Below are 24,193 nucleotides of genomic sequence, written 5' to 3' on the forward strand. Positions count from 1 at the left end.
ACTGAACACTTCATCTTAGTAATGACAGTACTGGATGCTAGACTGGGAAGTAGGTCAATCTCAAACCAATTGGATTAAGTCTACTAACACCAAATAGTGTTGACCATTCCACTCGAAAATGTCTGTAGCTACTGTCACCCAAGGTAGTTCCGGAATCTGGTTCTGCTGAAGTGGTTCTTTCTGTTGATATGGCTTTGTACTGTTACACACTGAAGATGAAAGTACTCCCTCAATATCTTGCGACATAGAAGGCCAAAATTCTAGCACTCTTGCCCTTTTTTTTTTTTTTGGTAGAGTCTACTCTTGGGTGACTTCAATGTAAGATGGTAATGTACTCTTGTTGCAAGGACTTGGAAACAATTACTTTCAGACATTTCATAAAGATACCTTTCTCGGACAAATCTCATCTCTGTATGGAAAATAAGGTTGCATTTCTTGAGGTAAACTAAGATCCTTTATCCACAATCCTTATAACACAAATTGGCTTATTTGTCTAAATCTTTTTCATAAAACTATACTAAGGAACAGTCCCATTATCAAGTTACTGATTGTTTTTGTATGAACGCTGCTTACCTGCCATTCTTGGTGCAGCTCCATTCCGTTTGCCCTCGCTACCGATCAGGCTCACTCCGCTCCCCCACCTGCCCCCACTACCTCTACATTTATTCTATCCATATCTCCTCACACTCTTCCATAGCATGCAATCACCTAGACAACCTCCTAACCATGCCCATCACCAACCCAATCTCAATTAAGCCTACCCACACTACATCTCAGACTTCAATACACTCCTTTAAACTAATAATAATCACTACTCTACTTTCAACTCTTTCCTAGCTTACCTACCTCCTCCTACACTTTACCTTCATATTATACATCAAACTTGAAACACACCATCTCTCCATCTTTCTCCTCTATAGCCCATGAGCTCTACTCTTCAAACACTGCCCTCCTATTTCAATTCACAGTGTACCCATCCACCCCATCCTCTTCTCCCGCTCCCTCCACACCTATTTAGATACACCATACATCATCACCTATATTCACCCTCTATAACAAACTATATTAGACTCACATGGGACAGACTCTCTCTCTCCAGGGACATCCACCCCAACCCTGGCTCTACCAACATTACACTCAACTCTCATCTCCATCTACCACACTGCCCTACCCCCAAGACTTTTTGTTTTATTACCATCAATGCCCAAAGCCTTAGAAATAAAATTCCCATCCTCCACGCCGGGTTGTCCCATAACCAACCTGACATTGTTGCCATCACAGAGACCTGGCTTAAACCCAATATAAAAAAATAACGATATTCTCCCACCTGGTTACCAAATGCTACGCTCTGACAGACCCAACAGAAAAGGTGGCGGAGAAGCTATATTCTACTCCTCTTCCTACACGGTTATTCCCTGCATCAATCCCATTCCTAAATTCACCAATTCTGAACTCTGTATTGCCCTCCTTAAACTCAAACACACATCCATATACATTGCTGCCCTCTATATTCCTCCAGGCAACAACATCCCTATACTTTAAGACATACTCTCCTGGTTTTCAACTAACATCAAAAATGAAACCGTTATTTTAGATGATGTAAACATGAACTGGGCCACAATAAACTCTGAATACCCCTCTCAAAATATCAGCCTCTACAACTATACCTAATTAAGAAAATCCCCTACCAGGCCAAAGGGAGAACCAGTGGTACCATCATTGACTGGATCTTAGTTTCTCATCCAAACCTTATCTCAGATACCGGCGCATTTCCTGACTCTCTCATTGACCACCTTCCTGCACTTGCTAATCGCCACTCCTCTTCCCTCAAAAACACCACCACTATGTACAATCTCGGAACCTACCATGTACAATCTCGGAACCTCTCCAATTTCAAACAACAAGTATTCAAAGACTGCCTAAAAGTTACAGATTGGTCATGCTTAAAAACTTTGTCTCTTGACAATGCCATTGATTACTTTAATAAAACCTTCATGAACCTTAACAACCTTGCTCCACTAAAAACTAAAAGACTTAAAGCTTCATCCTCCTCTTGGTTAACCAAAGAAACTAAACAAATCATGCACCCAAGAGACAAAAAGTGGAAACTTTACCAAAAAAAAAAAAAAAAAATTACCCCATGTCCTAAATGAAGTTAAACAACTCCATAACACTGCAAAAAAGCTAATAATCAGGGACCTCAACTCATATTATAGAGAACTTCAATCAGAACACATATCCAACCCAAGAGAATTCTGGGACTCCCATCTCCTCCGGTCTCCACCTAAGCAATAAGGATAAATCCATTCCCTAAACTATACTGATCTAGAAAATGCCTCTATTTTCAATACCCCTTCTTCATAGAATCCCTAGCTAAACTTACTGTCGGCTTCTCTCACTACTCTCAACCTCCTCCCCCAACCAATCCCCCAACATCGCTATACAATCTGACTAGCGCTGCTCTTACTTTTTAACTTCTCTTCTGTTTCTATAAACAAAATAAAGAAGCTCCTCCTTCAACTCAAACCATGCTTCCCTGCCCCAGATAACTTACCCACAATTTTCCTCAAACCCTCAAACTGTCTGCAGACATCATCGCCTATCCCATCTCTATCATAAAAAACAAATCCATACTAGAATCATAAGTCCCCTCATTCTGGAGACAAGCTTTTACCATTCCACTCCATAAAGGAGGCAAAAACACTGACACTTCTAACTCTCGGCCCACAGCCATCCTTTCCCCACTATCAAAAATCATGGAGAAATGTATTCAATCTCAAATGATGTTCTATCTGACCCAAAACACCCTACTAACCCCTGTACAACATGGTTTCCGTCTTGGGCATAATACCATCACTGCCCTGCACTCCTTTCTAGATTCCATAAACCTCGCTCGCAACTCAGGCAAAATAGTTTCTATTCTGTTCCTTGACCTCTCCAAAGCCTTCAATACAGTTTTTCACCCTTTACTACTACCCCAACTCTCCTCTTTCAACCTCTCCCACCATACTATCATCACCTGGCTAACTAGCTACCTCTCTGAAAGACAGCAAGCCATCAAATAGAAAAACTCACTCTCTTCCTTTCTATATAACCCTACCAGTGTTCCCCACGGTTCTATCCTTGGCGTCCTCTAACATTTTCATTAATAACTTTAACCAGTCTCTCTCCAATGCCACACTAATACAATAATTTGCTGACAATTCGACTATTATTTGTTCAGACACCCCCTCAGACTTTCTTCTCAAAACTCAGCTAGCCTTGTCTAACACTGAATCATGGATGCATAGTAATCACTTCACCTTAAATGCCAATAAAACAAAGTTAATGACCCCCCCATCCAAAAACACCAGTATAGACAAAGCCTCTTTTACAGTGCCTGCTCAGAATAATAGCCCCATAGAAATACTATCATATGATGAAAGTTTGAATATGAATGTCAAGTTTTAAATTAACATAAAAAAAAACTCACCAAAAACTGGGTCTCCTGTACAAACAGGATCATTACCTTACCCCCCCCTCCAACAGACACATCCTTACCTCTACTTACATCCTACCTTCTCTTATGTATGGCGTGCCCCCCTATTCACTAATCTTCAGTTAGGCTTACAGGCCAAGTTGGAAGCCTGTTACAATAAAATCTCCAAATTTGCCAACTCCACAGTTGTGTACCTACCATAAATGTAGATATTCAAGTGTATTCACTGTTGCAGTCATTACACTTGGGTTATCCTGCTGGCAGGCTACCAGCAGTCGGCCTGAATTCCAAAGTCCTGGTCCGGCGTCATTTGCCATCGTCTCTTCCCTGACGTCAGTGCGCCAGGGGTATAAAAAATACAGCCAACGCCATTTTCTTCAGTTTTTCTTGCCCCAGATGTCAGGTGCCCCCAAAAAGGTACGCTAAAAATTCTGCTTATAAAAAAGCATGCACTAACAAACATTACCTTCATCTACAAGCAAATGCACCACATAGGCTGTATAGAATAGAGAAGTACAGTTAAGTCCCAGCAATGAAAGGGGGATGGTGGGAGGGTAACCTGGACTGCAACAGTGAATACACTCGAACATCTACATTTATGGTAGGTACACAACTGTACTATGATCATCGTATTTCACTGTTGCAGTCATTACACTTGGGTTGAATCCGGAAGCTGAGGTTGGGTGGCTGGGCCTAAATAGAATTAGGAGTGGCTATGAGGCCCTGCAGAACTGCAGTGGCAAAGCCTGCTCTGGATTTAGAGTAAAGAGGTAAGTGGTAGTGCTTTGTAAAAGTGTGCACTGAAGTCCAAGTTGCAGCCTCCAAAATATCCTTGGTTGGTACTCCTCTGAGGAAGGCTGCTGAAGTGGCTGCTGCTCTGGTTGAATGTGGCCTAATGCCCTTAGGCACTGATTTGCCATGTTGTGAATAGCAGAAACGAATACAGTGGCCTATCCATTTTGAAATAGTCTGCTTTGAAATAGTGTTTCCTTGTGATCCTGCAGCATATGCCACTAAAAGTTGCTCAGTCTTTCTGAAAGCTTTAGTTTTGTCCAAATAGAAGCATAGCTGTCTGTGTATGTCCAAAGAATGCAGAAGTCTCTCCCCTTTATTCTGTGGGTTTGGATAAAAAGTAGGCAAATGAATGGTTTGGTTAAGAGCCACACTGGACACTACCTTAGGCATAAATGTTGGGTTCGTCCTTAGAAAAACCCTGTCCGGATGTTAAATAATACAAGGTTCCACAGACATTAATGCCTGTAACTCTGAGACTCTTCTTGCTGAAGTTATTGCTAGGAGCTGAGCTGTTTTCCATGATAAGAATTTTATCTCGGCTGTATTGGCTGGCTCAAAAGGAGGCAGTGGGAGCTTTTCCATGACAAAATTGAGGTCCCATGTAGGTTTCGGTGCTCTCCTTGGAGGTCTTATGTTTTTGGCCCCTCTGAGGTACTGCCTTAGCAGTGGATGTGAAAAAATAGGTGGTTCCGTATTGTAAAGAGCTGAAATGGCAGAGGCATGGATCTTAATTGATGAGAAGGATAGGCCTTTGTCCAGCATCTCAGTTAGGTATTGTAAAATCTGAGGAATATTTGGAACAAGCGTGTCAATTCCTTGTGCCTGGTTCCAAGCAAATAATCTCTTCCATTTTTCTGCATAAGATTTTCTGGTGCTGGGCCTCCTGGCCTCCAAAACATCATCCATAACTGCTTTAGAGAGAGGTGTGTTCTGAGTGGTTATATTATCCGCCATGCAGACAGATTTAGGGTTCTGAGTTGGCTGTGCAGGATCTGATTGTTTTGTTGGGTCAGTAGATGAGGAATTTGAGGTAAAGTCCAGGCTGGGCCTTGAGACAAGCTCTTTAGGATTGGATACCAGTGCTGGAATGGCCAGTCTAGGGCAATCAGTATCATTTTTGGCTTCTCTTGTCTAACCTTTAGGAGTACCTTTGGGAGAAGAGGCAGTGGAGGAAAGGCATATACTATAAGGGTTTTCCAGCTGAATGATAGAGCATCCACCTTCCATGCTTGTTTGTGATAAGTCCTTGTGCAGAATCTCTGTAGTTGGCAGTTGTGAGGGGAGGCAAATAGATCTATGTCTGGGCATCCCCATTTCCTTGTTATCATGCTGAAGACCTGCGGATCTAGTTTCCACTCGTGAGGGTCCATGAGGTTTCTGCTTAGTTCGTCTGCCAGAGTATTTGTCTTTCCTGGCAGGAATTGTGCTTGCAGGTGCACTTGATAAGTCAATGCAGTGTTCCACAAAGTCATGGCTTGTCTGCAGAGGGGGTAGGAATGTGTGCCTCCATGCTTGTTTATGTACCACATGACTGTCATATTGTCCGTCCTTATCAACAGTTGTCCTGGATGGAGTAGGTCCTTGAAGGCTGTCAGGGCATTCTGTACAGCTAGCATCTCTTTTTGATTGATATGAAGATGCATTTGGCTTGCGGGCCACGTGCCCTGAATACATTTTCATGCCATGTGGGCCCCCCAGGCATAATCCGATGCATCGGTTGTTAGTGTCTGTCTGGCTGTGGGTAAAGTGAATGGCTGTCCCTTGTTGTGGTGACACGCCAGAGCCCACCATCAAAATTAGAAGTTATGTACTCACCATAACGTTCCATCTGAGTAGGTGTATTCATTTGTCTGCAACCTGTGGTTATGGATCCGATATCGGATCCGAACCGGCATGGTTTTCCAGCTATGGATCCAAGCTCTCAGCTCCTCCCCTCACCCATAATGCCCTGCTCTACCCTCATGACCTCAGATCGAGTTTGCCAAAGCAACAACACCCTGAAAAGGGTAACATAGAATATGCAGGAAACTGAAAGGCCAGGGGGATAGGAGGGCGGGATGGTTGCAGACAAATGAATACACCTACTCAGATGGAACGTTATGGTGAGTACATAACTTCTAAATCTGAAGTAGGATATTCATTTGTCTGCAACCTGTGGGACAGAGTCCCCAGCTACCTGAATCTTGGGCCATCATGGAAGGATATTCCGAGCACCGGAGCCAAAGGATGCTCTACCCCTAGATGCAAGATCCAACTTATAGTGGGAAATAAAAGTATGAGATGAAGCCCACGTGGCTGCTGCACAAATATCATCTAGAGGAATCCTAACCTTGAAGGCTGCTGAGGTAGATACTGACCGGGTTGAATGGGCATGAACACCCTCCGGTGCGGGCCTTCCTGAAGCTTGATAAGCCAATAAGATGCACTGTGAAATCCAGCGGGACAGAGAAACTTTAGAATTGGCTTGCCCAAATTGAATTTTGCAAAGGAAATAAACAACTGGTCGGATTGCCTATGACCAGCCGTCCTGTTCAGATAAAATCTAAGTTGCCTGTGAACATCTAATGAATGTAGCTTATATTCACCTTTGTTTTCATATTTAGGGAAGAAAACAGGGAGGTTAATGGACTGATTGATGTTTGCTTCAGAAGCGACTTTAGGAAGAAAGGACGGGTTGGTCCTGAGGTAGACACGGTCCGGATGAAATACCAAGTAAGGAGGTTTAGCTGATAATGCTTGAAGCTCAGAAACTCTCTTGGCCGATGTAATGGCTACCAAAAAGGCTGTCTTGTAGGACAAGAATTTGAGATCCACCGTAGCCGCTGGCTCGAAAGGAGGGGCGGTCAAGGCCTGTAGGACCAGAGAGAGGTCCCAAGGAGGGACTGCTTGTTTTATAGGGGGCCTGAGGAGAAAAGTACCTTTAAGAAAAATTTTACACAATTTGGCTGACATAAGAGGATTAGAGTCATGGCCAATGTGATAATGAGAAATTGCCGCCAGTTGTACTTTGACTGTGGAACTGCTGGCACCATCATTAAAGAGAGTGGTTAGAAAGTCAAGCACTAAAGGAAGAGGAACCGTGAAGGGATTCAGGCCTTGCCGCTCCGCCCACAAAGAAAAACGTTTCCACTTGCTTCGTAAACCTTTCTAGTGGATGGTTTATGAGCTGCCACCAAAATTGCCTTAACTGGTGACGAAATACCGGGAGTCCTAATCAAGAGTGGAACTGGAGCAGCCAAGCGGTCAGCTTCAGGTTGTCCAGATTCGGAGGAGGAATGCAGGATGGATGGGATATCAGATCCGGATGGGATCTAGAATCCAAGGAGGATTCACCGAGTGAGACCTTAGGAAGGGGAACCAGATCTGTCGAGGCCAAAACGGAGCAATGAGAATCATTCTGCAACCCACCCGAGAGGCTTTCTGAAGAACTTGGAGCATCAGAGGCAAGGGTGGATAAGCATACAGAAGACCGGGTGGCCAAGCATGCACCAGAGCGTCTCTTGGGGTACCTCCGGAGGAGGTATCAGAGCGAAAAACTGTCGCACTTGGTGTTTGAGGGAGAGGCAAAAAGATCGCATGAAGGGGTTCCCCACCGTGCGAATATGCGTTCCGCTACTTGACAATTGAGAGACCACTCGTAAGGGGTCAGAATGGTGCGACTGAGCTTGTCCGCTAGGATGTTGGACCGACCGGAATGTGCGTTGCTATTAGAAAGCGGTTGGTGGAGATTGCCCATTCCCAAACTCTCATGGCTTCTGGGCAAAGAGGGTAAGACCTTGTTCCCCTTGCTTGTTGATGTACCAGACAACAGACATGTTGTCCGATTGAATCGCAATTGTTCCCAAGGGAAGAAAGTCCTGAAGTGCTAGCAACGCTAAGAGCACTGCTCTCATCTCTAGAACATTGATATGCAGTAAGGTCTCTGAATCGTCCCACGTGCCTTGGACGGTCCGGCCCGCAAAGTGCCCCCCCCACCCGAGGCGGGAGGCGTCCGTGGTCACCGTGGCGAGAGGGGGAGAAGCACAAAATGGGCGGCCTCTGTGGAGATCCGGGAGTGGAGCCACCACAAGAGGGACCGCTTGCAAGCCTTGCTGATCGCTATGGGATGATGCATGGGGAGAGCAAGATATGACCACTGTACTAAGAGCGTCCACTGTAGAATGCATATTGAGCCTGGCAAGAGGAAGAAGTGCTATAGCCGATGCCATGGACCCTAGAGCCCTCAGGACCAACTCCTGAACAGAACTTGAATGGAGAATGGCCCGCACCTGGAGCTGCAGATTTTGAACTCTGTCCGCAGTGAGGAAGGCTCGTAAACTCCTTGTGTCTAGCCTGGCCCCTATAAAATCTAAGAGCTGTGTGGGCCTCAGGTTGGATTTCTTTGTATTTATTGTGATGCCCAGAAAAGGAGCAAGATGGAGAAAGGAGTCTCAGGGCAATAAAAGTAGATGCCTTGTTGGGGCGGTAAGAAGCCAGTCGTCCAGGTAGGGAAAGACCTGCACCCCCTGAAGCCTCAGGTGGGCCGCTACCACTGCTAATACTTTGGTGAACACCCTGGGGGCTGTGGTGAGACCAAAGGGAAGGACCCGAACTGGTAGTGACTGGCTCCCAGCCGGAAGCGGAGAAACCTCCTGGAGCGCCTGTCCATCAGGATGTGGTAGTACGCGTCCTTGAGGTCTATCGAGCACATCCAGTGATTTTCTCCCAGAAGGGGGAGAATAGATTGCAGAGTGACCATTCGGAATTTTTCTTTGGGGACTGCCAGATTCAAGAGAGAGAGGTCTAGGATTGGTCTTAGTTCCCCCGTCTTCTTTGGCACTAAAAAGAATCTGGAGTAGAACCCTGATCCGATCTGGTCTGGGGGGATGGGCTGGATGGCTCTTTTCTTTAGCAGATGGCCAATTTCTGCCAAAGCGGCCTCCCGTTGACCGGGTGGGACGTCTGGGAGGGACTTCAACTTTGGAAGGTGAAGGAAAGGGATGAGATATCCTCTGGATATGATTTGGAGAACCCAGCGGTCCGATGTTATGGACTCCCATGCCGCTAGGTGCCCCGAAAAACGTCCCCCGACTGCCTCCAGAGTGGAGCAGTCGGGCAACCGCTCAGGGTTGCTGCGCGGGCCGTTCAGAGAAAGGTTCCCTGGACCCGAAGTTTCTGGGAGCCCCTCTGCCTCTAGGGCGGCGTCCTCCCTGTCCTCCTCTGCCACAGAAGGACTGGTTGTCCGAGCAGGCTGGGACTGCTGCGACTTCGGAATCACATCTTCTTCTGACCCTTTTGGTTCCTAGAGTAGGGCCTCTGGGGTGCAGAGAAGCGGATTCGACGGCAGACAGCGTCTTCCCGTCCTTCGCTCTGGGTCAACGCTCGCGAACGGTTTTGCCAAAAAGAGCAGAACCATCAAAGGCGTCGCAAATGACGCTTTGAAGGGCTCAGAAAATCGAGTGACGGAGCCAGGCCTGACGTCTAGTGACTAGTCCTGTCCCGCAGCTCTAGCGGCGCCTTCAGTTGCGTGGGAGAGTAGCCGCATAGAGGTATTAGTAACTGACCTAAGAGTGGCCATACGGGAGGAGTGCAGAACCCTGTCCTCCGCCGAAATGGACTCTGGGGAGATGCAGCGTATTCTTTAATAAGATCTCGCTGCATCCTAATGACATGTGCCAAGTAGTTCAGCGCCCTTACCGAGAAGGTCGCTGAACTAAACATCCGCTTTCCCAAGCGGTCCATCATCCGAGACTCCTTGCTCGGGGTGGACTGAGGACTCTCCTGAGCCAGTTCCCTCTTGGTGGCCGCCCGTCAACATGGCATCTACCGGAGGGCTCTTACTCCAATGGGCACGGTCGGACGGTGGGCTAAGGATCCTATCTGGCCTCTTAGGAATTGGCTCCACGGTGTCCGGTTCCTTCCATGCCCTGGTGGTAATAAGGTCCACCAGGGGGTCGGCAGGAGGGGACACCCAAGAGGTAGACGGGCCCGCTTCAAATGCCTCCAAGAACACGGACTCGTCCGAGGAAGACTTGGGGCAGACCACCCCCTTATACGGAGCATTTCCATGATGTCTCCAAATGAGACATCCTTGGGGGGTGACCGTGGGGAGCCTTCCCCTTCCTCCAAGTCCGTGTCTTCTGTGAGAGACTCGGGGGAGTCAATGTGCCTCCTTTTGCACGTATGCTTGCGAGGGACATCCTCTGGGGGGCTGTCAGAGGAGTCCTAAGCAGCAATTTGTTCCATAGGAGCAACTTGGGGCACAGAAGCGGGCTGTCCCAGGGGCCGGATGGTGGAAGCCTGGCCCAGTGCAGAGGGAGCGCGGGACGGAGCCGGAACAAGTGCCGGGGGTCCGGAGACCCTCAACAGGGCCCTCTCCACTACATCAAATGCCGAAGGGGAGCCAACCTCGACCAAAGGATCCGACAATCGGCTCCGCCTCGGATCCGAAGAGTGGATCGGAGCCGGCGCCAAGCGCCGGATCCGGCGACAGTGCGCTCCAACACAGACGGCGCCGAAGGAACACTGATCCCCCCGGATCCGAGGCTCGGATCCAGGCTCCGAGAGGTCGGATCCGACGCACTCGAGGGCAGGGTCGGATCCGGTACCAGTACTATCGGCGCCGACCCACCCCGCCCGGCTGCTCGGCTCCAGCTGCTCCGAACCCGGATAGCGGGTCGGAGAAGGAGCAATAGGTTTAAAAAAGGGTGTTGAGCTCCCCCCCAGAGGGGGGGGAGGCAAGAGCACTCCCATCTGCATCTGGGCCTGGATGAATCTTCTCATCATCCGTCCAGATCAGCATCCGAAAGGCTATATGTGGATCTCGACGAGGCTACTGAGGTAGGCCTGGAGTGCCTCCTCGATAGCCTCGACGGAGATCGGGTCTCCTCCTCCTCAGGACCCGTGAAAAGCACACTGGGGACCGGAGCCGAGAAGGAGGAGACCGAGCCGACAACGGAGCCGGGAGAAGCCGCTTGGCTGGCGGGCCGAAACAGAGGTCTCGGCCCGCCGTGGTGCTTCTCCTCCGGTCCTTCTTTCTAGCATCCCTCTCCTCTCCAGAAACGGGAGGTTGAGTCCCAGGAGCAGGAGGGGGTGCCACGGAGGGAAGAACCGAAACCACGGTTACTCCCGAAGGAGCGGAGGTCGGAGCCGAGTCCGGCGGTAAAGGCCCGCCAAGACAAGCTTGGACCTCCGCTCCTTCAGTGCCCTGGGGTTGAACCCTGCACAAATGGAGCATCCAGATGTGAGGTGTTCAACCCCAGGCACTACACCGAGTGTGGCCATCAGCCGGGGAGAGCTTATGGCCACACTCGGAGCATTTAGAAAATACAGATTTGGGCTGTTCAGCCATCCCAATCTATACAGCTACTAATTAAAGTAACTAAAACAAATACAGAACACAGGCCCAACACACACACACACACTACGCCAACAGCGAGGGGAGGGAAAAAAAATACTTAATTTAACTCTAAAGTAAACTATCAAAGAGGAATACCTAAACTTTCACACAAAAATGCACAAAAAACTTCAAAAATTCTGAAATAACAGATATAAATCTAGCACTTAGCTGAGAGCTATAGATACCAATCCAGTCACCAGCGCGGCAAACGAGATCTGGGGTCATGAGGGTAGAGCAGGGCATTATGGGTGAGGGGAGGAGCTGAGAGCTTGGATCCATAGCTGGAAAACCATGCCGGTTCGGATCCGATATCGGATCCATAACCACAGGTTGCAGACAAATGAATATCCTACTTCAGATCTCCTGTTGCAGGCAGGGAATGAGGGTAATTAATGTTTCCAGGCTGTGGCAATGTTGAGTCAAAACACTTTTTAGATACCGCCGTAGCTTTCTCATATGCAGTCTTGCATATGGAATTAGCAGAATGCAGGATGCCATGAAGCCCAAAGCCTGCAGAATTTTTCTTGCAGGAACTGGGTCTTTGATACCATCTTTTCAAAGTAAGAAGTCAGTTGTCTTTGTTTGTCTGGCGTGAGATAAGCCATCTGGGCAGTTGTATTTAAGCTTGCACCCAGGAATATTATCTCTTGGGAGGGTACTAGTTTTGATTTCTTTTCGTTTTCTGTGTACCCTAGGCAAATTAATAATCTTTTTACAAATGCCAGATGCTTCAGCTTGAATAAGGCAGTTGTCCAAGTAGGGGTATATTTGAATTCCTCTTGGTCTGCAAAATGCAATTACAGGTACCAGGCATTTTGTGAAGACCCTGGGCGCAGTAGATAAGCCAAAGGGCAGTGCAGAGAATTGGTAGTGCACTGAGCCAGCTATGAATCTGAGGTATCTTCTGCAAGATTTTCTGATTGGGACATGCAGGTATGCCTCTTTGAGGTCCAAAGTTACAAGCCAAGCCTTCTTGCCCAGCATGGGCAGAAGCTGCTGCAGTGTCAACATTTTGAAACGTCCAGAAAAGTGTTTAGAATAGACAGGTCCAGTATTGGTCTCCAGGCTTTGTCCTTTCTGGGTACCAAGAAAAGTCTTGAGTAGAATCCTTGTCCCTGATCTTGCTGTGGTACTCGCTGAATAGCCCCCATGTCAATGAGGGATGAAATCTGCTTTTGTGCCTCTGCCCATTGATTGTGTGGCAGGCCTGGCATACCTTTGGTCTTTGGAAGGGTGTGAAAGTGGAATCTGTAGCCCTGAGAAGCTATATTCAAGACCCATTTGTCCTGGGTGATCATGTGCCAATTTTGTGAAAAAAGTGCTAGCTTTCCCCCTAAGGGTGCTGCCAAAAGATAAGTGCTTGGCATTGGCAGTGGAAAGTCATTGGGACTGTTTCCTATATGGCTGTGATTTGTCTTCTCCGCTTTTGGAGGTAGAAGCACCCCATTGTTTAGGCCTGTATGAGCCTTGGGGCTGAGATCTGCCTCTAGGGCATCTGTATCTGCCTCTTTGTGGCCTGACACTGGAAAGGACCAATTCTTAGAAGGCCAGTTCCTGCTAAATCTGGGTGGCTGTACCTGTAAAAAATCCTTTACTGTCTGCATAGATTTCACTTTATCCTCCATTTTCTTTAACACCTCTTCTGCCTTAACACCAAAGTATCATGCTGTAATGGAGCATCCAATACATGATCAAGCAGATTCTGTTCCTATAACCAAGCATGCCTTCTAATGACAGAGCCTGTAACAGCGGCCCTGCAAGAGGCCTCCAGTGAATCAAAACCACATTGCAAAGTATGCTTTCCCACTTGTTCAGCTGCATGCAATAAATATTGCAGAATTTGTCAACATTTTTTGTTTTAGCAGTGACTAAGTATTGTTGATATTTAAGCATATGAAACTGACAATTTAAAGCCCTTACAGCCAAGGTAGCAGAGGTGTAAACTTTTTCCCCCCATCTGTCCAGTGCTCTAGAATCCCTATCAGAGGGGACAGGGTTTTTTTGCAGTGGAAGCCTTGACCCCTTTGGGACCCTGAGATATAGTTTCTGGGTCAGCAGCAGGGTTTTTATATAAAAACTTATGCAAATCTGGAATCCTGTAGTAGCTGTCTGGCTTAACGGGTGCAGGGGGTGAAGAGTCAGAAGACAGGCTGGACTCTGAAAATACATCATCTTCAATGTCTAGTACAGGTGGAATAGCAAGAGGTATGTGCTAAGGCAGTAAAAGAAAATCTGAGCCTTTTCTTAGATTCTGAGTAATCTTGGCTCTCCCAGTGAAAATGCTCCCTCATGGTATGCAAGGTTTCCCCAAAAGAATAGTCCTCAGGAGGAGAGGCTGAAGGAATAGATTCTTCAGCATCAGAATCCTCATAGGGAGGAAGAGAGTATCCCTGTTCTGAAGAGGAGTCAGAGGAAATGGAAACCTGATCCGAAGAATCATATTCAGTGTCTTGCCTAGGCCTCTTATCAGGAGGGGGATGGGAAACCCTGATCAAAGTAATTAGGTCTTCGGCCATTTTAAGCATCTGTTTCTTAGGCATGGAAGTCCGTCCAGGAGAATGCTGTACTTGTTTCTTTGTCTTTAAGACTGTTTTAGTCTTTGCCTTGGAAGCTGAGGTTGGTTTGATATATAACTGTGTGGGTCTGAAAACACCCTCAGAAGCCAATGACTGCTCAGTGGCTCCGGACCCATCTGAGGGAATAGTTTCCGAAGGTCCAATACCTTGAGTATCCAGAGGCCTAGTTGTCTCCACGTGGGAGTCGGAAGCGACCTGTGGCTCTGAGGTAGCGGGTGTCGGGGGCTACGAAAGCTCCTCACTGAGAACCGGCGACTGGCCTAGCGGAGGCCTCGTCGTGGGTTTTGGACCTCGGATGCCTGTTCTTTTCTTTTTCCTTGCGCTTTTTATGAACTCCGGTCATCGGCTGTTCCGACGGCATTATACAATTAAACCTTCGGCCAATGTAATGAAAGGCAAAATCGTACCGACGCTTAATAGCGCGTTGGTTAAATCTAGCACAAAACCGACAGCTAGCAACGTCGTGGTCAGGGCCTAGGCAAGGAATACAGTAAGAATGAAAATCCTTATGAGGTATTTGCTTCCCTTAAGAAATACAATTGTTAACTTTTTCTGACATCGGTCTGGAGCAAGAAAAACGTTTCCCCAACCGGGTACTTCGCTTTATTGAAGACTTCGGATCTGAAATTCGATTTCGAAACTCTCAGGAGTCGGCCGTCCGGCAGTTGCGAACTGCTTTTGCTTCGGGCACTGTGCGGCAAGAAAGACTGAAGAAAATGGCGTCGGCTGCATCTTTTATACCCCTGGTGCACTGACATCAGGGAAGAGGCGACAGCAACCGATGCCGGACCAGGACTTTGGAATTCAGGCTGAATGCGAGTAGCCTGCCAGCAGGATAACCCAAGTGTAATGACTGCAACAGTGAAACACTATGAACATCTCATCGCATCACTGTCTCTCTCTTCTCCATTCTTTGCAATGGCTCGAACTTCCCAACTACCTCAAACTCAAACTTGCTACTGCTCACAAGCCCATAGTCAAACCTTCTAGCTGTCCCTCTCTGTCCACCTCTTTAACCCCCTACATTCTCAACAGCTCACTTAGATCACAAAACCACACTCTTCTAAACGTATACAAACCTCTTCAACCCCCTGGCCACCTATTACCCTGTTCCCTAGCTAAACTCTGGAATTCTCTTCCTGCCACCCTTCAAAATGCTCAAAGCCACTCACATTTCAAAACCCACCTCCAATCTTACCTCCTTAAAAGTGGGAATGCTCCTGTACCCCTACCACAACACCATCTCCCAAGCACTATAAACCTCAGCCATCTACCACAGTGCTCTTACCCTTTGCCTCTACTTCCTCTCCTACCCTATTACCACAAACTGCCTCCAACCCACTCCTTTTTTCCACCATATACCATCCTTTTACCTCATCCCCCTCTCCTAACTTCCAAAAAAATTTGTTTTTATCTGTACATAAATGTTTATATACATGTTTTTCATCTGAAATGCCTTTACTTTTTAAATAATGTTTAGACTATATGAATTTCATTTTTTTTGTAAATTACCTAGAATTAGAAATGTCATGTCTTTACCAGATTGCTTATTAGTTTATGTACGCTTCCACTGTTTTATGTACGCTTCCACTGTTCTACTACTTCATTACTTTAGTATAACTTTTGTATTGTCTATATTCTGTGGAGCTTTTCTCCCCGGGCCTCCACTGAAAACAGGCTCTTCCAGGCCCAGTGGACCATCCTGGCAATCAAACTGTAATAAATAAATAGATTGCTTTGACGGCCATCCTTGATTGATAAAGTGGTGGAGTCCTTGTAAAACTGGATCTGTGGCTGTGTGTTCTCTCAGTTCATCAAGACATGTGAAAGAAAACTTTCTCACTTCCGTGACTTCAAAATCAAATCTGTCATTGTCATGCTGTTCTGTGGTACTTCTGGGTGATATGGATAAAGGAATAAGCAAGATAAGGACGTCTCCCTTTCTTGTAGATTAGATTGAAATGATACTTTTGCAATCTCAGCATCATATGTTGCAGTCTGGCTGGAGCTGAACGCATAGGCTTGCTCAAAATAGTGACTTAGAGGTTAATGATCTGTTTCGATCTGGATAAGTCTGCCATATACATAATAATCGAACTTAGAACATGCAAATACAATTGCCAAAAGCTTTTTCCCTACCTGAGCATACTGCATTTCAGCTTGGGTGAGCGTTCTTGACGCACAAGCAACAGGTTGACCCTCGTGTAAAATGACTGCACCAAGACCAAATTTTGAAGCATCACGCAAGAGTAACTGACTTGTGTACATCAGAGTATATGAGAGTAGGTGGAGTGGCAATTCTCTGCTTCAGGACATTAAATGCTCCTCTCTGGTGTTGCTCAACCAAGACTAAATACACCTTTATGTTTTAGCTCTCTGAGTGGTGTGGATATTTGACTCAAGTCTGGAATGAACTTGCCTAAGTAGTTAACCCTGCCAAGAAAACGTTGCAGGGCTTGAACATTGTCTGGAGCTGGCATCTCGAGAATGGCCGCTTGCTTAGAAGGGTCTGGTCGCAAGCCTGAACTGGTGAATAAATGACCAACATAAGTGATGTCTCATATCCAGAATTTGCATTTCTGTGGATTGAGCTTAAGATTCACTTGACGTGCCCTTTCCAGAACTTTTCAGAGGATTCTGTTCTGCTCATCTTCACCATTAGCTCCTATTAGTATGTCATCTACTATAATAGCACAAGGATACCCAGAAAAAAATTGCTCCATTGCATGCTGAAAGACTTCACTTGCAGAATTAGTCCCAAATGGCATTCTCAGAAATCTGTACCTGTCGAAGTACTGAAAGTAGTGAGCAGTGGAGATTCCTTGTCAAGATGAATTTGCCAAAATTAACTCTTTGCATTTAAGACAGTCAATACATATTATGATGTCATCTGAGCTTTTCTTATGAGCTACTACCATGGAAGTCGGTTCTGTGACTGTACAAATTCCATCTTGTCGCACCATTTTATTTAGTTCGGCTTTTACTCTAGTCTGCATAGCTATTGGAACTTTTCTGATGGTCTGACAACTGGACTGACATCTGGGTCTAACTTCATGGAGTACACAACTGGCATCTTGCCTAGATTGTCTTCGAAAAGATTAGCATAGGTAGAAAAAATAGACTGGGCAAAGTTAGAGTAGTGGTCTTTTAAGCTAACATGGTGGAGTTCCTTATTAAATGAAAGCAGTCCCATTTTCAAAGTGTCTCTGAGGCCTAATAATGACTGGAAGTGCCTCTTGACCACATAAAAGAAGTTGTAACTTCTACCTGCAGAGTAACATGGAAGCATTACTCAGCCTTCCATCTGAATCTCTTCACTACCATAAGCCACAAGTACACCATCTATATGATTTTGTTTCCTATCTATGCAATTTTATTCTCTTTGTATGTACTTTTTGTGGAGATTTTCTCCGGGGGCCTCCACTGAAAATGGGCTCATTTTAGGCCCAGTGGACTTTCCTGGTTAACAAATGCAATAAATAATAAATAAACAAACAACAAGCTTCACATACTTTGCCAAATCAAGCCTTTCACCAGCACTTACTCTAGCAAATGTTTCTGCAGACATAACATTGCACTTTGAGCCAGTATCAACTTTAAGCTCTATGGCTTTGCCATTTATCCAAACAGTGCAAAATACTTCATTCTTGGCTGATAAATCTACTGCATTGAATGTCTCACTAATCACTGACACATACATTGACTGCACTGACTGTCTCACTAGTCACGGACACACCATCAACATAAAAAGAATGAGAATCTGGGTCATGGCTTTCTAACTGATCAACTCGTTTCTTAAAATGTTCCCTTTTAGTAAAAGAATGTGGGCTTTTTAATTTACAAAACCTTTTGCAAAGATTCCATTTACTGCATTTGTGCCATTGTTGACCAAAAGCTAAACATTTTCCCTTTTAGATTCATGACTTCCACCACAATTATGACAGCTGGCAATGAAAATTACAGTTGTGTACACTTATGCTAGAGTGTATTCACTGTTGCAGTCATCACCTGTGGGTTATCCCGGCTGTGGTAGTCCTTGACAGTCCCGAATACCAGAGTCAATGTTTTTCTGCGTCAGCTGCTGTTGCCTGCAGTCTGATGTCAAGTCATCAGTGCTATAAAGCAAGGCAGCCGATGCCATTACATCAGTTTTTAAGCACCCAGAGTTCTCCCTCGACTCAGCCTGTACAACAATATGACAGCTTCCCCCCTCTCCAGCACAGATAAAAGGTACATACACAAATGAACGTTCCCTTTCAATGGCTTCTGACCCAGCTAAATTAAGTAGAATAAATGCCTTTGTACAGTCATCTTTATCAGAAGGTGCAGCCTGTATGAAAATGTCATACTCCTGCTCAAACACATGCCAGTTCTCTGCAGTATTACTGTCAAACCCAAGTGCACTGGGTTTACGAAATCCATTTGCCATGCCACAAGGTACGCACAAACACACTGAAAATATGGCCATTGTAATTATGTACAAATAACTGTTCTGTGAGCTTGTAATAACATTCAAATGCACAATAAATTCTTAGAAATACTTTACTTTGTGAAATGTGCTCCGAAATGGCTGTATTCTGCAAAATAATTTTACTGTAACACTGCACAAACATGCAAACACTTCATACACTTTTGATAACTCGAACGGCCTCAGTTAATATGAAAAATGTGCTTTGCAAAAATGCGGTTGTTTCCTTTTATTTTATTCGTTTTATGCAATTCAGACTTATTTCAAACATTTTCTGTAGTAATTTGAATATTTCTATCAATATCAGGCATGTCGACTTATTTTAATATTGTTTAGAGCAGCTTGTATGCTCCGTTTCATATTTTACAAGTAAAAAATGGTCTGAGCAAATTTTAGTTTCTGACCTGTTTTCCGAAGTATACATACAGCAAGGATGGTCCACTCTTGTATATTCCACCAACCATAGCTAGATGCCTCTCAAAGTCAAAGTAAAGAAACTGGAGTTCTTTCTGGCCATTAGATATGCCGCTTCTGACACCATGTCGCTCATCCCCTTGTACACTGAAGACAAAGCAGGCAGGGTAGTTTAAGATGCTTTATTACACTGAAACATATCCGGATGGATAGTAGCAGCAATAAATATAAACAAACTGACAGACAGAGCTTACACACATGCATGCTTACATCTCAACAGCTTACTACAAAATGGCAGTTAGACTTGCAGATGCTCAGTACTTATACACTTGTGCAAGCCCTTGATAGCTTCTTAAAGACACATACACGCATTATTCTACAACAACTGACACACAGGAGTAGAAATCCAAATAAAATGGATAGTGTTACCAGAATCCTCCCAAAGAAAAGAAAAGTCACTGTTTTATACCATTTACAAACTAACATCCTACTGTCTGTAAATCAGGTCTTCATCATGATAAAGAAAAGTCTGAACATGGAAATGGAACATGTTTGTCGGAGGTATTTTAAAAGTGACAGCACATGTAACCATTAAATGTGTAATAAAGTATTCAGGTTTTCTTAAAACCATCAGTTTAGTTACAGGAAGACAACATATTTAACAGGTGATGTCCTTTAAGTTCTGCAATTCCTTCTGGGCAGCTGTCTCACTGCAACACAACATAAACCACCACCTTCTGGTTAGTTTAGCCACTGAATCACCTTTTCTGCCAGTGCTGTGAACAAGCCACTGCAACACAACATAAACAACCACCTTCTGGCTTAGTTTAGCCACTGAATTACCTTTTCTGCCAGTGCTGTGAACAAGACAACCTAAAATTAACTGTGATGGACTGCTAGAACCATTAGAGTTTATCATCTAGACATGCATGCGACTACTACATAGTATGTTTTTTTTTTTTTTGGTTTAATTTTAAACAAATCTCCATGGGCCAACTAACTGCCTAAGTAGACTGAGAAGGCATTATATATGAATTATAATTACATTTGCTGGGGGCTCCAAAACAAACATAATGCAATAATACTGAACTTCCTTCCCACAAAAACAATATTGATGTTTGCAAAAGATACTGATAAGAAAAGGAGTTTCAATACTTACATCATCTGTGATGCAGAGGTAAATGATTCTGTCCTGGCAAATGTAGTGAAACAAATAGCTGCACAGGAAAAAAAAAATAAAGAATCCGTATGAGATTAATAATGTCATGCCCACCAACATTTTAATTTCACTTGATTTTCAGTTTTACAGCATTTCCAATTTTTGTGCCACCCACAGTCTAACTTGTTTGTTTTTCTTTACAGAGTACCCAGATGAAAGCAGTAGATTCCAAATCCATATAGGTTCCTAGAAGTTTACTAAGCGAATGGCCCTAGAGCCCTTACAAACCTAGCCATATTTATCCAAAGTTGCCCCAGTTGTCGGCAGTTAGGCGAGTGGAGTTTGCAAAGGTAAGGGTCTAGGATAGTTTATACAGACTTCCAATGTCTAGGAGGGACATGGGCACCACCCCAGCAGTGAATGTGTGGTCACCTATTCACTGATCTAGGTTCGTGGAGGGTCATGGAGGTGCTCTGTTTCACATGAATTGGAAGTTTGTTCCACAGAAGTGGCAGTCTCTGGGAGATGCACCTATCTCTCCAGCATGACCTGTTCACATCAGAGGCTATATGCCTCTTACACCTTCTCTCGTTATATGCATATTTTAATGTTTATTCTATGTAACACTGGGATTTATATGCATTCCTTGCTGTTCATAACCAGACAATATTCGACAATATTCGACATTTTTGTCTCGCCTAGTACGGTGCAATGTTATTATTGTCTGTAGTGTAAGTAGGTTTCACTCTGCTGTTAATATAATGTTATATCAACTTTTCTATTTTCATGATTTTGTATATATGCTTTTGGCAATTTCTTTTTTGTACTTTGCTTGATTTTATGACATTATTAATAAATCTTTTGAAACATTATGCAAATTGTATTGTTAACTTGGAGCTTTTCTCCCCAGGGCTCCACCGAAAATGGGCTTACTCTGGCCCAGTGGACTTTCCTGGTAAATAAATGCCAATAAATAAAATAATAAACACCACTGAAGAAAATTCACACATATTTCTCCATCCCTCATGTGCTACTTTGAGATGACAGCAATTGAGGTAAATGGAGTATTCAAGCTAACAGAGTTGTTTCACAGGAATGCACTGGCGAGTTATGTTTTCACTGGTAACAAACTTACCTTAGTGAAAATTTAAGGTGAGAGACAGCACTTCAGGAAAAAACTATGAACACCCTCTCATTTTTCATCTGCTTCTACATTCAATGTTCCTTTCTAGACACATGAAATCAATACAAACAACTTGCTACTTACCAACCATGTGAATATGTGAGTTTGTTATTTTCAGAAGGAATTTTGGCTAGTATCTGCTCTGTAACTTCCAGAAAGTTTCCCCCACACCATGCATGCTTTGCGAGGACAGTGGGACTTCTGGCAACAACGGCAAACAGGATGGCCATCTTGTCTGTCTGCAGAATGAAAACCGTAATCAGAACAGATGGGTATACTCTAGTCTTGACATTCACTACTGAACTGCATGCAGAATGAAAGTAGAGTAAATATGTAAACCACAGACTGCATTTATAATGGAATTAACACTATATGTACTGCTTACACAATAACACACGTCACGGTACATTTATAAAACATGCTTACACGTGTAATACAATAATGATTTTGGTGTACATGGAGTACTGGGATTATGTCTGGTGTACACAGAATATTGTGATTATGCAAAGAATCTGAACTACATGAAATGTAGTGATTAAGCAATACTTCTGTAGTACTTTGGTTCATAGGCAAGTACTAGGCTAGCTGCCCTAAATAACGTATCCCAGTTTGTGTTAAATTGGCCACACCCATCCCATGGTCGACGAAAAGAAGTTATGTACTCACCATAACATTCCATTTCAGTAGTTGTTCTTCATCTGTCTTCAACCTGTGAGTTCCCGGATCCGCATCGAATCTGACTCAGCCGCATATCCAGCATCTGATCCAAGCTCTAAGCTCCTTCCCTTATCCATAATGCCCCCGTCTCCTTCCTCCCTTCAGATAAGAGTTTGCTGCCTATCCAGTACCATCACCTGACCCAACAGAGACTTGTCCATACAAGAAGGCAACACAAAGATAAGAGGCACCTTACAGTGACCACCTCCATAACATGTAGGAAGTAACCACTGTTCACACAAGCCCAGGGGAAGGCGGGAGGGATGGTTGAAGACAAATGAACAACAACTACTCAGATGGAACATTATGATGAGTACACAATTTATTTATCTGAAGTAGTTGCCTTCATTTGATCTTCAATCTTTGGGACAGAGTCCCCAACTACCAGTCACCTGAGTTCCCCTCATGGAAGGATATTTCAGAACACAGCGGAGCCAAAGGATATCCTGTTCCTGGGTACAATGTCCAATTTAAAATGTGAGATGAAGGCATGCAATGAGGACTAAGTGGCAGGAGAACAAACATCTAATGAAATTCTGTACAGAAAGCTGCTGGCGTGGCTATAGAGCTGGTGGGGAAATCTCCCTGGCTGAATACACCCAAATGATACACTGAGAAATCCAATGGGCAATGGTAACTTTACAGATTGGTTTCCCGAAACAAAGGTTTGGAGTAAGAAATAAAGACTTGGTCAGACTTACAAAAAAGTTTTTTGTACTGTGAAAGTAGAAATGTAACTGTCTGTGCACGTCTAGCAAATGCAATTTGTATTCTCCCTTGTTTTGATCATTTGGAAATTAGACCTGGATGTTGATTACCTGATTAATGTTGGCCTCTGAAGCTACTTTAGGTAGAAAATATGGATTAGTACACAAAGACACCCTGTCCTTGTCACAAATCACATAAGGGGATTTGATCAACAGAGCATGAAGTTCCGAAACTCTCTTGGCAGAAGTAATGGCAACCAGAAAGGCAGTCTTCCAGGATGGAAACTGCATATCTACTGAAGCTGCAGGTTCAAAAGGAGGCAAAACTAAGGCTTGAAGTACTAGGGTAAGATCCCATGGGGGTAGGGTCCTTTACCAGCGGTCGAAGAAGAAAGCTACCTTTGAGGAAGGCCTTACAAAGCTTTGAAGATGCTAAGGAAGCCATATTATCCCTGCAGGATGATTGGAAATTGCTGCAAGATGAACTGACTGCAGAAAAACTGGCACCTTGATGACAAATCCCAATAAAAGTTCCAACACAGCAGAAACCAGTGCATGAAAGGATATAATGCATGTTGACAGGCACACAGAGAAACGCTTCCATTTACTGGTGGAAGACTTATGAGCTGCCACTAGAATTCCTATGACGGGAGAGGACAATCCGGGAGTCCAGACTATCATGGGATCTGAAGCGGCCAAAGCAGTGAGCTTTAGACTGTCCAGGTCTGGATAGGGAATCCCTGAGGGGTGAGAAATAAGATCCAGAACTGGATCCAACGTCCATGGTGAGGCCACCAGATGAGACCTCAGAGAGGGAAACCAGACTTGGTGAGGCCAAAATGGAGCAATGAGGATAACTAAGCTCCCCAGCCTGTGAGTTTACTTAAGAAAATTTGATATTAAGGGAAGAGGAGGATAAGCATACAGAAGACCGGGGGGCCAAGCATGAATCAGAGTGTCTCTGGGGACATCCCCTGAGGGGGGTTAAGAACGAAGAACTTGCTGCATTTCGTGTTGGAAGGAGAGGCAAATAGATCACAGCAAGGCTGACCCCCACTTGTGAAAGATGTGTTCCACTACTGAAGGATTCAGAGACCACTTGTGAGGCATCAGAATAGATCTGCTGAGCCTGTCCACTAGCATGTTGGACCTCCACGGAATATGCATTGCCACCAGAAAACGGCCAGTGGAGATGGCCCATTCCCATACTCTCATGATGGCCCATTCCCATACTCTCATGATGGCCCATTCCCATACTCTCATGATGGCCCATTCCCATACTCTCATGATGGCCCATTCCCATACTCTCATGATGGCC

General features: G+C 44.9%; 1 protein-coding gene across 1 annotated transcript in view; it reads right to left on the reverse strand.

The window, feature by feature from the left end:
• Positions 1-24,193, reverse strand: part of VAMP7 (vesicle associated membrane protein 7) — an 881,558-nt gene that overhangs the window by 840,190 nt on the left and 17,175 nt on the right. Inside the window, exons 2-3 of the mRNA XM_044057674.1 lie at positions 21,536-21,690; positions 20,269-20,326 (exon numbers count right to left, since the gene is read on the reverse strand). Of these exons, the coding sequence (XP_043913609.1) occupies positions 20,269-20,326; positions 21,536-21,681 (204 nt within the window). The 5' untranslated portion in view covers positions 21,682-21,690. The remainder of the gene's footprint in view (positions 1-20,268; positions 20,327-21,535; positions 21,691-24,193) is intronic.

The sequence above is a fragment of the Protopterus annectens genome, chromosome 15.part0 (assembly GCF_019279795.1).
Source record: "Protopterus annectens isolate FY-2018-M chromosome 15.part0, PAN1.0, whole genome shotgun sequence".
Classification (NCBI taxonomy): domain Eukaryota; kingdom Metazoa; phylum Chordata; order Ceratodontiformes; family Protopteridae; genus Protopterus; species Protopterus annectens.